We start from the raw sequence: 13,603 nt of genomic DNA, 5'->3' as shown, positions 1-13,603 counted from the left end.
GGGCCCCACAGCTTCAGTGAAGTAATCAGAACCAAAGAGAATAAGCACAGCAATAAAAAAAAGTGTTAATGATAAAGAACCTGGTATTTTTTTTTCCCCAAAGAAGACTACAGATAGGGGTACCCAGGACAGAAAATTTACACAGGGAAGCATCACAAATGATTACAACTTCTTACTCTATTTCTATGGAAAATAATCAGGAAGAAATGGGTTTAAGTGGTAGGAAGAAAGATTCTGATTAAACTTTATTTTCTTGATTTATTGAGAGGGGGTGAAGAAATGGTCAGGTTAGCTTTCATACTGTAGCAGAACAGTAGAATTCTCAAATTTAAGTGTCATATCTTGCAATGGTTAATCTTATGTAGCAACTTTGACAGCTAAGGAATCCTTAAATAGCTGGTAAAACATTTCTGGGTATGTCTATGTGAGGTATTTCTGAAGAGATTGGCACTTGAATTGATGGACTGAGTAAAGACTGTCTATCATCAATATCAGTAGGCACTGTCCCATTCATTGAAGGCCTGAAGAGAACAAGAAGGGTGCTCTCTTGCTTGCACACATCCATCTCCTGCAGCCCTCAGGCATGGGGCCCTGGCTCTGCAGGCTTTGGACTTGAACTGGAACTTACACCATTGGCTCCCCTGGAAATTATAATACTGACTTTCCTGGGTCTTCAGCTTATAGACAGCAGATCATAAGACTTCTCAGCTTCCAAAATCGGCTGATAAATCCCTTTCTACATATTCATATCTATCCTACCACTTCTGTTTCTCTAGAAAACACTGACTAACACATCTTACTCTTAATTCTATAAGGGTAACTAAAGACAGAAACATGAAAATTGAGCTAAATTTTTCACTGAGAGAGATGTTGCAAATAGTGCCACAGTAGAAAAGTACAGAAATGGAAGGCTGATATGCAATACTACTATCTCCAGTGCCCTGCATTTCAGCTCTTCAAACATCTAGACTTTTTGCAAGGGGAGAAAAATACTTTCAGTATCAAAGATTCTGCTGAGTTTCACTATGAATTAAATATCTGGTGAGATCATAATAATGGCAGTTATTACAAGTAGCATATTACAAACATCCAAATAGCTAATCAAAGACTCTATGTTATATAAATTTGCTTAAGGAGAAAAAGCAAAATAGTCACAAAGAAATATATCAAATTCAATGTGGGATTTGAAAATACTTAATTCAGACTAAGGAAGCATTATGGCATAAACTCAAAGCTGTCATTCCTGGAGAGGCACAACAAACATTTATTGTTCTGGTTTAAGCCTCATAAATCCAGATTACCTTTCACTGTCCCTAAACAAAACTTTTGTCTTCATCTTATCTGTTGCCTCATGCAAATTATACAGTTATACAAACTTTATAACTAACTGGATTACTCTCTAACATCTGAAATAACTACACACTGAAGCTCTAATGAATTATAGTATGCTACATACTCCAGGATTAATATATTGAGTGTAGTTTTTCTTATGGTTACCAAAGGAGAAAGGTGGGGGAGATGTATAAATTAGGAGTTTGGGATTAACATATACACACACACATATATACACACTACAAAATAATCAACAAGGACCTGCTGTATAGCAGAGAACTGCTCAATGTTTTGTAGAAGCCTGGATGGGAAGGAGTTTGTGGGAGAATGGATACATGTATATATATGGTTGAGTCCCTTTGCTGTCCATCTGAAACTATCACAACATTGTTAATCGGCTATACTCCAATACAAAATAAAAAGTTTATTTAAAAAAACAAAGGACCTACTGTATAGCACAGGGAACTCTGAGCTGTACTCAATAATAACCTAAATGGGAAAAGAATCTTTATATGTATATATATAGGGAGAGAGAATCACTTTACTGTGCACCTAAAACCCATACAACATTGTAAGTCAACTATACTCTGATACAAAATATAAATTTTTTAAAAAAATTTTAAAGATTGTGATTTTATGCAGTTAAGAACATTGGAATCTATAGGAAATCCTAAAATAAAAGATTAAAGTCACAAATCAAGCAAGTTAACTTTTTAGCACTTTCTATTTCCTTGAAGTGTGCTTTTGTATGGTTAAAAAAAATAAAATCTCCAGAAAAGTCTCTACTGAAGAGCGTTACTACTTACCCTAAGGTTTACTTTTCTTCCCTTCACCCTAAAAAATGCCTAAGAAAGTGGTCAAATTGTCACATCTTGTCACTCACTCTTTGATTTTCCCTAGGACAACGGGAAAATTGTCCTAGGGAAAATTGTCCTTTCCTAGCTTTCTTAGCTAGGAAAGAACAAATTGACTATAGTGGTAAAAAGAGTTTAGTGTGGGGACTTCCCTGGCAGTCCGCTGGTTAAGACTGTGCTTCCATTACAGGAAGAATGGGTTTGATCCCTGGTTGGGGAACTAAGATCCCACTTGCTGCATGGTATGGCCAAAATATTTTTTTAAATTAGTTTAGTCTGGAAGCCCATGGTGTGGATTCAAATTTCAGATTAAGCACTTTTTAGTGTGAACTTGGACAAATTACTTAATCTGTGACTTGGTTTTTTGTTGTTGTTGAACTTTTTTTATTTTTATTTTATTTAATTTATTTATTTTAATTGGAGGCTAATTACTTTACATTATTGTATTGGTTTTGCCATACATTGACATGAATCTGCCCTGGGTGTACATATGTTCCACATCTTGAATCCCCCTCCCACCTCCCTCCCCATCCCATCCCTCTGGTTCATCCCAGTACACCAGCCCCGAGCATCCTGTCTAATGCATCGAACCTGGACTGGCGATTCGTTTCACATATGATAATATACATGTCTCAATGCCATTCTCCCAAATCATCCCACCCTCGCCCTCTCCCACAGAGTTTTATCACATGGATGATGGGAGTAGCAATGGTACCTCCCCTATAGAATTGCTGTGAAGAATAAATGAACTGATACATGCACAGTTTCAGAACCAATTGGGCATATAACAAATGCTCCAAAAATATTATCAGTGGTAAATCACCCACATTTCCTAGTCTTAACGACAGAATCTTTTTCTTTCTGACCAGCTTCACTGTCAAGGTGAAGATGAGAAAAGCAGAGAACAGGCAGCAGTCAACATTGAAGGCCACGTGGCTGGGAATTAAACTGTCATATGAGACCCAAGACCTCAATTATAGGATCAACACTGAGTAATATTGACACTCCCTTTAAAGGTGAAGCATCACTCAATTATTCTTTGGGCAATGAGCATATTTTAACAAATATGTGGAATTAGGGGTTACGTATGCAGTGAATGCTAATGACTACTTGACCATGGTGAAAAATTCTAATTGAAGACCAAATAAAACTAACTTTCAAAGCTTTCAGAGAAAAATAACTCAGGGACAGGCCAATTACCATTCAGAAACAAGTTGTTTTAAAACAAACAAGGAAGGGACATTAAAAATTATGCAAATAGCAGTTGGTCAAGGCTTATAAAAGGCCCACTGTAGAAGTGTCCATCAAAACTCAAAAACGTCTTGTAACAACCCTCCTCTCAACCTAACCCCTGACACCATGGCTTGCTGTTCCACCAGTTTCTGTGGATTTCCTATCTGTTCCACTGCTGGGACCTGTGGCTCCAGCTGCTGCCAGCCAACCTGCCGCCAGACCAGCTGCTGCCAGCCAACTTCCATCCAAACCAGCTGCTGCCAACCAATCTCCATCCAGACCAGCTGCTGCCAGCCAACCTGCCTCCAGACCAGTGGCTGTGAGACCGGCTGTGGCATTGGTGGCAGCATTGGCTATGGCCAGGTGGGTGGCAGTGGAGCTGTGAGCAGCCGCACCAGGTGGTGCCGCCCTGACTGCCGCGTGGAGGGCACCAGCCTGCCTCCCTGCTGTGTGGTGAGTTGCACACCCCCATCCTGCTGCCAGCTGTACTATGCCCAGGCCTCCTGCTGCCGCCCATCCTACTGTGGACAGTCCTGCTGCCGCCCAGCCTGCTGCTGCCAGCCCACCTGCATTGAGCCCATCTGTGAGCCCACCTGCTGTGAGCCTACCTGCTAAAAGCCAGGCTGCTGATTTTCAACTTGAAAGTTCAACTTCCAACTCATTCCATGAAGTAATTATCTCTTCCACCATCCTTGAACCATTAACAAGTTCTTGAACTTTAATCAAAATTTTATGATGGGTTACCAAACATTTGGGCTTCATAGACTTATCTGATTCCATTCAATACTAGAAAGATGTTGATTTCTTCTCTAAGTTGACGAAAATACAAATATGACCCAATAAATGGGAAAGCTGGTTTGAGTTGGGATTGACAGGCTCCTCTTCACAGCTCATTGCTGCCAAGGCTGAGGAAGAACCATCTCTCCTTCTCAGATTCATTCAACTTCTAAACTCTACCATTTTGCAAATTGCACTTCTTATGGAAAGGGAATAATATACCAAGATCTAATAAAATATATACATTTGATAAAGCAAACATCTCTTTTTCTTCAATGAGTGTTGCACAAAAGATTTTAATCTGACTGTGATATTCCATGCTATTCTTCTTATACCATGTTAGGAAATATGATCAAATCCAGGAGAGGTTAATCCCTATAAAAAGCACAAACTTAAAAAAAAATTGAGGGTTTATCAATAGGGGGATGATTGAATAAAGTGTTGTATGATCATACTCTGGAATATTACATGCTACTTAAATGAATAATATGCACAATCAAAATGAAATGGATAAATTTCTAGAAACACACAACCCACTGAAACTGAATCATGAATAAAAAGAAAATCTGAACAGATGTATAATTAATAAGGAGATGGAATCAATAATAAAACTTCTCAACAAAGAAAATTATGGTACCAAAAGTCTTCACTAGTGAATTCTATAAAACATTTAAGGAAAAATTAAGCACTAGTCCTCCTAAGATTCTTCAAAAAAATTGAAGATAAAGGAACTCTTCTAAATTCATTCTGCAAGACCAGCATTACTCAAATACTAAAGCCAGACAAAGAAAATACAAGAAAGGAAATTTACAGACCAATATCCCTGATGAATACTGACACAAAAAATCTCAATGAAATACTATCAAACAGAATTCAACAGCACATTTAAAAAGACTATACACCATGACCAAATGAGATTTTGTCCTAGGATACAAATATGGTTTAATATATGAAAATCAATCAATGTAATATATCACATAACAGAATTAAGTGAGGGAACATTTGGTTATCTCAATAGATGCAGAAAAAGTATTTGAGGTAATTCAATACCCTTTTGTAATTAAAAAAAAACACTCAACAAACTAGAACTAGAAGGAAACTCCCTTAGCATAACAAAAGCCATACATGAGAATCCCACACAAATATCATATTCAACAGTGAAAAACTGAAACCTTTCTTTTAGATCAGTGATGGAGAAGGCAATGGCACCCCACTCCAGTACTCTTGCCTGGAAAATCCCATGGACGGAGGAGCCTGGTGGGCTGCAGTCCATGGGGTCGCTAAGAGTCAGACACGACTGAGCAACTTCACTTTCACGCATTGGAGAAGGAAATGGCAACCCACTCCTGTGTTCTTGCCTGGAAAATCCCAGGGACAGGGGAGCCTGTTGGGCTAACGTCTATGGGGTCGCACAGAGTCAGACACGACTGAAGCAACTTAGCAGCAGCAGCAGCAGCAGATCAGTGACAAGAGAAGGATATCTACTTTCACCTACTCTATTTAATCATAATACTAGAAGGCATCAGTTCAGTTCAGGTCAGTCGCTCAGTCGTGTCTGACTCTCCGCGACCCCATGAATCACAGCACGCCAGGCCTCCCTGTCCATCACCAACTCCCGGAGTTCACTCAAACTCATGTCTACAGAGTCGGTGATGCCATCCAGCCATCTCATTCTCTGTCATCCCCCCCTCCTCCCACCCCCAATTCTTCCTAGCATCAGACTCTTTTCCAGTGAGTCAACTCGTTGCATGAGGTGGCCAAAGTATTGGAGTTTCAGCTTTAGCATCAGTCCTTCCAATGAACACCCAGGATTGATCTCCTTTAGAATGGACTGGTTGGATCTCCTTGCAGTCCAAGGGACTCTCAAGAGTCTTCTCCAGCACCACAGTTCAAAAGCATCAATTCTTTGGCGATCAGCTTTCTTCACATAGCCAGAGCAATTAGGCAAGAAAAAGAAATAAAAGTCATAAGATTTATAATTGTCTCTATTTGCAGCAGAGTCGGACATGACTGAAGCGACTTAGCAGCAGTGGCAGCAGCAGCAAATGATGTGATATTATAAACAGAAAATCTTAGATTCTACCAAAAAAAATCTGTTACAAATTTAGTTAAGTTTTTGGATATGAATTCAATACATAAAGTTTCTTGCACTTCTACACACTAACAACGTTCTGTCAGAAAGAAAAATTCAAGAGACGATCCCATTTACAATAGCATCAAAGAGAATAAAATACTTATGAATAAAGTTATCCAGAAGGTGAAAGGTCTGTACACTGAAAAGCATAAGACATGAATGAAAGGAACTAAAGAAGACACAAATAAATTAAAGGTAGTCCATGCTCATGGCTGGAAGGATTAATATTGCTTAAATGTCCATACTACCCAAAGCAATCTATATAGATCAATGCAATCCTTATTAGAACATCAATGGCATTTTCCTCAGAGATAGAACAAACTATCCCAAAATTTGTGTGGAACCACAAAAGGACCTGAATATCCAAAGCAATCTTGAGAAAGAACAAAGCTGGAGGCATCTTACTCCCTGATTTCAAACTACACTGCAAAGCTAGAGTAGTCAAAACAGCATGGTACTGACACAAAAGCAGGCATAGAGACAAACATGAAACAGAACAGAGAGCCCAGAAATAACCCTCATCTATATTGTCAAAAGATTTGCAAGAGAGATGCCAAGAACTTTCATTCAGTAGGAAAGGACAATCTTTTCCACAAATGGTATTGGGAAAACTGGATGTCAACATGCAGAAGAAGGAAGCTGGACCCTTATCTTAAAACTTCTACAAAAATTAACTCCAAATGGATCAAAGACTTAAATAAGAGTTAAAACTATAAAATTATCTAAAGAAAACATAGAGGGAAAGCGACACGATACTGGATTTGATGATTTCTTGCATATGACACCAAAAGAATAAGCAACAAAAGTTAAAAATACACAGAACTACATCAAAATTAAAAACTTCTCTGCATTAAAGGAGACACAAAGAGTCAGACACAACTTAAGTGACTGAACAACAATAGCAATTAACAAAATGAAAGGACAATCTACAGAATGGGAGAAGATATTTGCAAATCATAGATTCCAGAATATAGAAAGAATCCCTACAACTCAACAAAGGGAACACCAACTCTAAAACAACAGGAACAAAATTTAGGCAAAGGACATGAATCCACGTATCTCCAAAGAAGATACACAAATGGAGAAAAAAAACCCACACATGAAAAGATGCTCAGTATCATTGATAATTAGGAAAATGCAAACCAAAACCACAATGACATACCACCTCACATCCATTTGAATGGCTATTCTCAAAACACTCAAAAAGTATTGGCAAGGACTTGGAAAAATTGGAAGACTTGCACACTGCTGGTGGGAATGTAAATGATATACCCACTATGGGAAGCAATATGGCAGTTACTCAAAGAATCAAAAATAGAATTACCATATGATCGAGCAATTGTACTCCTAAGTATACACCCAAAAATACTGAGAGCATGGTCTTGAAGAGATATTTGCACACTCACGTTCCTGCATGATTAATTATAATAATTAGAAGATGGAAGTAGCCCAAGTGTCATTGATAGATGAATGGATAAACAAATTGTGGAATATGCATATAATGGAATCTTATTCAGCCTTAAAAAAGAAGGAAATTCTGTCATACCCTTCAAGGTGGATGAATCTTGAGGACATTATGCTTAGTGAAATAAACCAGCCACAAAAGGACAAATACTGTGTGATTCAATGTAAATGAGGTACAAAGAGTGGTTAGATTCATCAAGACACAGAGAAGGATAACGATTGCCAGGAGTTTGGGGAGGGGAGAATGGGGAAGTGGTATTTAATGGATACAGAGTTTCAGTTTTGTAAGACAAAAAGAGTTCTGGAGATTGATTGCACAACAATGTGAACCTGCCTAACACTAGTAGAGTGAACTCTTAAAATTTGTTAAGATGGTAAATTTTATGTTATGTATATTTTATTAAAGTTTTTTAATAATAAATAGGTATAGTGTGTTAGTTGCTCAGTCGTGTCAACTCTTTGCAACCCCATGTACTGTAGCCTGCCAGGCTCCTCTGTCCTTGGAGTTCTCCAGGCAAGATTACTGGAGTGGGTATCTTCCCAGCCCAGGGATCAAAAGCAGGTCTCTTGCATTGCATAAATAGGTATAGGAGATTCCAACTCTACAAAGTTAAGTGATATATATGTGCATACTCTGGTTTATGTTTGCAGAAGCAAGGAGAAATGTGACAGAATGTGCCCCAAAACTGTTAATATTGTTTATCTCTGAAGTACTAGTTTGTGGAGGGATGTGTATGTTTTGGGAAAAGGGAGAATAACATTAACTTTTCTTTATATGTCTGCATACTATTTGACTTATTAAAATGTGGAGTATTACTCAGCAATTAAAAAGAATACATTTGAATCAGTTCTAATGAGGTGGATGAAACTGGAGCCTATTATACAGAGTGAAGTAAGCCAGAAAGAAAAACACCAATACAGTATGCTAATGCATATATATGGAATTTAGAAAGATGATAATGATAACCCTGTATACGAGACAGCAAAAGAGACACAGGTGTATAGAACAGTCTTTTGGACTCTGTGGGAGAGGGCGAGGATGGGATGATTTGGGAGAATGGCATTGAAACATGTATATTATCATATGTGAAACGAATCACCAGTCCAGGTTTGATGCATGATACAGGACACTCGGGGCTAGTGTATTGGGATGAACCAGAGGGAAGGGATAGGGAGGGAGGTGGGAGGGGGGTTCAAGATGGGGAACACATGAACACATGTACAGGGCAGATTCATGTCAGTGTATATCAAAACCAATACAATGATGTAAAGTAATTAGCCTCCAATTAAAATAAATAAATTAAAAAATAAAATAATAAAAATGATTTAAAAATAAATAAATAAAGTGTGAAAAAATAAAATAAAATGTGTATTCATTATTATCTTATTATTTTTAAATTAGCAGAGCCAGAAAACAATCTACAGGAAAAGTCACTAAAGGTTTCAGTTGAGAATATATCCATTAATAACAAAAATACTGGTTAGAGTGCTTTGGATCCTGTAGCTTACACAAATGGAGCATAGAAAGGCATACTTCTTCTGATGTTGATGACTCAGGTGATAGTTCATGTTTTGATGACACTAATGGAGCCATTCCAAGTCTAGACAAATTGTTTACAAAATCATGATCTTTAATTGAATGACCACTTAGGAAGGGAATGTTCAGTTCAGGCAAACTCTGCCTAAAGGTTATCGAAGGACATTTATGACAAAGCAAGCCAGGGCAATGGTTAGCCAAAGTCTAATCTATCATGCAACTTCCATAATGAGTCTTGGCTTGACCCAAAGGGCAAAGAAGAAACATGATGAGATTTAATTGAACAATGACAAAAGCAGGCTACTCAAAATGCTATTTTTAACCTTCTTAACAACTCAAATATTAGCCAATAAGAGACTGACTCTGTAATGGTATCCAGGAAAAATGCTAAATGTTAGGGAAATAACATGGCTCTACAGGATATATAAAAGGACAGATGTAGAAGGTGCAGTCAAAACTCAAAAACTTCTCCTAACAACCCTCCTCTCAACCCAACTCCTGACACCATGGCCTGCTGTTCCACTAGCTTCTGTGGATTTCCCATCTGTTCCACTGGTGGAACCTGTGGCTCCAGCCCCTGCCAGCCAACCTGCTGCCAGACCAGCTGCTGCCAGCCAACCTGCTGCCAGACCAGCTGCTGCCAGCCAACCTGCCTCCAGACCAGTGGCTGTGAGACCGGCTGTGGCATTGGTGGCAGCATTGGCTATGGCCAGGTGGGTGGCAGTGGAGCTGTGAGCAGCCGCACCAGGTGGTGCCGCCCTGACTGCCGCGTGGAGGGCACCAGCCTGCCTCCCTGCTGTGTGGTGAGTTGCACACCCCCATCCTGCTGCCAGCTGTACTATGCCCAGGCCTCCTGCTGCCGCCCGTCCTACTGTGGACAGTCCTGCTGCCGCCCAGCCTGCTGCTGCCAGCCCACCTGCATTGAGCCCATCTGTGAGCCTACCTGCTGTGAGCCCACCTGCTAAAAGCAAGGATGCTGATTACTTAAGAATGAAAGGGGAAGCAGAACAAACCTGTGCTGATCTCTGAAGAACCATTCAATTTTTCTTGGATGCTAAGTATCGTGAAGTTTCTAAGCTGTTCAGTGATGAAAGTCTTAGGACACTTTAGAATGTTCTGAAATAGCACATTGAAAACAAGCCTCAACTACGGTGTCTGAATTTCCTGCTTTGCTTGAGCAGAGTACCAGACTCGAGTGGCTCTTCATTTCAGTGACATCTCTGACCTCTTTCCTCTCTCTTGATTCCCACATATTTTCAGACCTGCTTTCTCCTTCAATATCCCCTGTTTATTTCAAATAAAATATTGAAACTTGCAAAGCAAACTGAGTTATTTTCTTTCTTCTGCCTTCAAGTTTATCCACCTTTAGCTGGCGTTCAAGAAGAGTGAATTTGACAGTAATGCTAAAGCATGAACATAAAGCCTAAGTCAGAGAGATTAAATACAAATTACATTATACTTAAATCTATTGCTTAGCAAAATGCTCCATGCATTAAATAATCTTTGTAGTTGTTCAAATACTTACCTGATCTAATCTGTTGTGAAAAAGAAAGTGAAGTCGCTCAGTCATGTCCAACTCTTTGCAACCCTATGGACTGTAGCCCACTAGAGTCCTCTATCCATGGGGATTCTCCAGGCAAGAATACTGGAGTGGGTTGCCATTTCCTTCTCCAGGGGATCTTGCCAATCCAGGAATCAAACCCAGGTCTCCCACACTGCAGGCAGATTCTTTACCCTCTGAGCCACCAGGCCCTTTTTAACCTAACATTTTCAGATGGATCAAAGCTATAGATGTAATCCTACCATATTTTAATCTCCTTGTACTTAATATACTAGATGTACTCCTTCATGTAGGCACCATATCTAAAGAAACTGTATTACCTATTAACTAGATTTCAAAATATCAACCAGATACTATCAGATACTATCTATTTTCCAAGATCATTTATGTTCAGTTCCTATAACTTAGCTTTTCATATTTTTCCCACTGATTCCCAAATTGCTGTCTAAGTTTCAAATCCAACACTAATCGCCGTTGACTGTATTTTTATGGTGTATCTATGGTTTCAGTGAGAATAGAACAAACAGCTGCAGAGATAACCAGTGAGTTCTAACGTCCCTTTTCTAATGGATATGTCAGACACATCCATTAGAAATCTGAAACAACTCTGTATTTTATACTTTGCAACCCAGTCTGAAAAATGTTCTCAATAAATGCACACATATCTGGAACAAAAAAAATACCTCTTACCATTTAATTTTTTCAGTTCTTAAGTATGTGAGCACAACATACAAAATACAATAGGACGAAACACAAAACACTTGAGAACAATATTTTTGAGACAATTTCAAGCTCCCAGCACTCACCTCTGTCATTTGCGGGCAGTGATAGGTCACACACGAGATTACTTATTTCAGAGAAGAATAAAGAAGATACAGCGCACCCTTCAAAATGTCTGAGCTTATCGATGCTTTTTCTTAAGATTTAGTTCAACTATGAAATATAAAAAGATGTCAGCTTTTCCTGTTCGCTTTTGACAATAATAAGGACTGCTTCATGAGAGGCACTACAGCTTAAAAGTTCCATTTAATCATTTATAAGTGGTAGAGACACCCATGAATCATGCCTTTTACTCCACCCATTCAAAATCGGACTCAATAAACATTTCTTAAGGTTCTACCAGAAGCGAAGCACGTGTTGGTTATCTTTCTATATACTATATCATTTGGTTCACAAGGAAATATTTCTGGCCTGGAATACAAGTAATATTTACACATTTCAAATTGGTTGAAATCAAAGGAACAATGATGGTGATTTATTTGATGTTGGAATAAATGAGTTGGAAGCTTTTAATTATGTGTGACCAAAGGTGCCTTTCAATTCAGTGGAAGTCTTGATGCTCTAAATTCAAGAGAATTCAGTCTATATATTCAGGAGGGAAAAAAAAATAGCTAAAAGCAGCACAATTACTCTTAGCCTTAGAGACCTGGACAGAGAATCACATGGAATAACTACCTCTACAAAATGAGGGTGTTGGTGTGGACAAAAATGGGAGGGCTCTTTGAACATGGAAAACCACAAACTTATTCCAAAGAGCAAAGGACCAATACAAGGAGTCCAAATGAAACTATAAAACGAAGCAATTTCTAAACTGCTGCTCATAACGCATCATAGGTATTTCAATGTAAACCAATCAGAGGACCACTGAAAAACAAATTTATACAAAAACAAGGAAGATATGCTAAGAATTTTATAAATAGCAGCTGGCCCAGATATATAAAAGGCCTGACACAGAAGTCACCACCCAAAATCCTCCAAGCATTGCAATTCTCAGCCCAACTCCTGACACCATGGCCTGTTGCTCCACCAGCTTCTGTGGATTTCCCACTTGCTCCACTGGTGGGACCTGTGATTCCAACTTTTGCCAGCCAACCTGCTGCCAGACCAGTTGCTGCCAGCCAACCTCCATCCAGACCAGCTGCTGCCAGCCAACCTGCCTCCAGACCAGTGGCTGTGATACCGGCTGTGGCATTGGTGGCAGCATTGGCTATGGCCAGGTGGGTAGCAGTGGAGCTGTGAGCAGCCGCACCAGGTGGTGCCGCCCTGACTGCCGCGTGGAAGGTACCAGCCTGCCTCCCTGCTGTGTGGTGAGCTGCACACCCCCATCCTGCTGCCAGCTGTACTATGCCCAGGCCTCCTGCTGCCGCCCATCCTACTGTGGACAGTCCTGCTGCCGCCCAGCCTGCTGCTGCCAGCCCACCTGCATTGAGCCCATCTGTGAGCCTACCTGCTGTGAGCCCATCTGCTAAAGCCACGTTGCTCATTTAAAATTGCCCAGGACACAGTATCTCTGTACAAGTTATCACCTCAACCACCCATGGACAACTAACAAGTTCTTAGTCTCCCATTTGGGTTTTTGTTATGGGCACTACCAAGCATATGAGTTCTATCTGATTCCATTCCTCAATGAATATCTTGACTTTCCACAGCAGACGCTGCATACCACCCGCTCATCATCAAATTGCTTTGGTTACACTAGTTCTGATTTTCATGCAAGGTTGAATATTGCTGACATATTGTGAAATTTATCCTTTTGAACTGTCCACAAGCCTATTTCCCCTGCTTTATGATCTAGTTTTAGCTTCTGTTTGCCCCCAAACTTTTGCAACATCAAAGGCACCAGAGTATAGCTAAGTGATATCTTCAGGTGTCACTGATGAGAATAGAAGCTCTTCACCCAATGTTCAGCTTCTAAGAAGGAGATTAGACTT

General features: G+C 39.6%; 2 protein-coding genes and 1 pseudogene across 2 annotated transcripts; all 3 read left to right on the top strand.

Moving 5' to 3' along the window:
* Positions 1-3,545: 3,545 nt before the first annotated feature.
* On the top strand, positions 3,546-4,034 carry LOC129537584 (keratin, high-sulfur matrix protein, B2A). Its single transcript, XM_055397091.1, has one exon. The coding sequence runs from the start codon at positions 3,546-3,548 to the stop codon at positions 4,032-4,034; it is 489 nt and encodes a 162-aa protein (XP_055253066.1).
* A 5,774-nt stretch (positions 4,035-9,808) lies between these two features.
* On the top strand, positions 9,809-10,358 carry LOC129537578 (keratin, high-sulfur matrix protein, B2A). Its single transcript, XM_055397078.2, has one exon. It carries the CDS (start codon positions 9,838-9,840, stop codon positions 10,294-10,296), a length of 459 nt encoding a protein of 152 aa, XP_055253053.2. The 5' UTR covers positions 9,809-9,837; the 3' UTR covers positions 10,297-10,358.
* A 2,324-nt stretch (positions 10,359-12,682) lies between these two features.
* On the top strand, positions 12,683-13,245 carry LOC129537572 (keratin, high-sulfur matrix protein, B2C pseudogene; annotated as a pseudogene).
* Positions 13,246-13,603: the final 358 nt, after the last annotated feature.

The sequence above is a fragment of the Moschus berezovskii genome, chromosome 20 (assembly GCF_049115385.1).
Source record: "Moschus berezovskii isolate FMDL1 chromosome 20, NW_MosBer_1.0, whole genome shotgun sequence".
NCBI lineage: Eukaryota > Metazoa > Chordata > Mammalia > Artiodactyla > Moschidae > Moschus > Moschus berezovskii.
The sequence above is the reverse complement of the archived record's forward strand: the minus strand, read 5'-3'. Positions and strand labels throughout refer to the sequence as shown.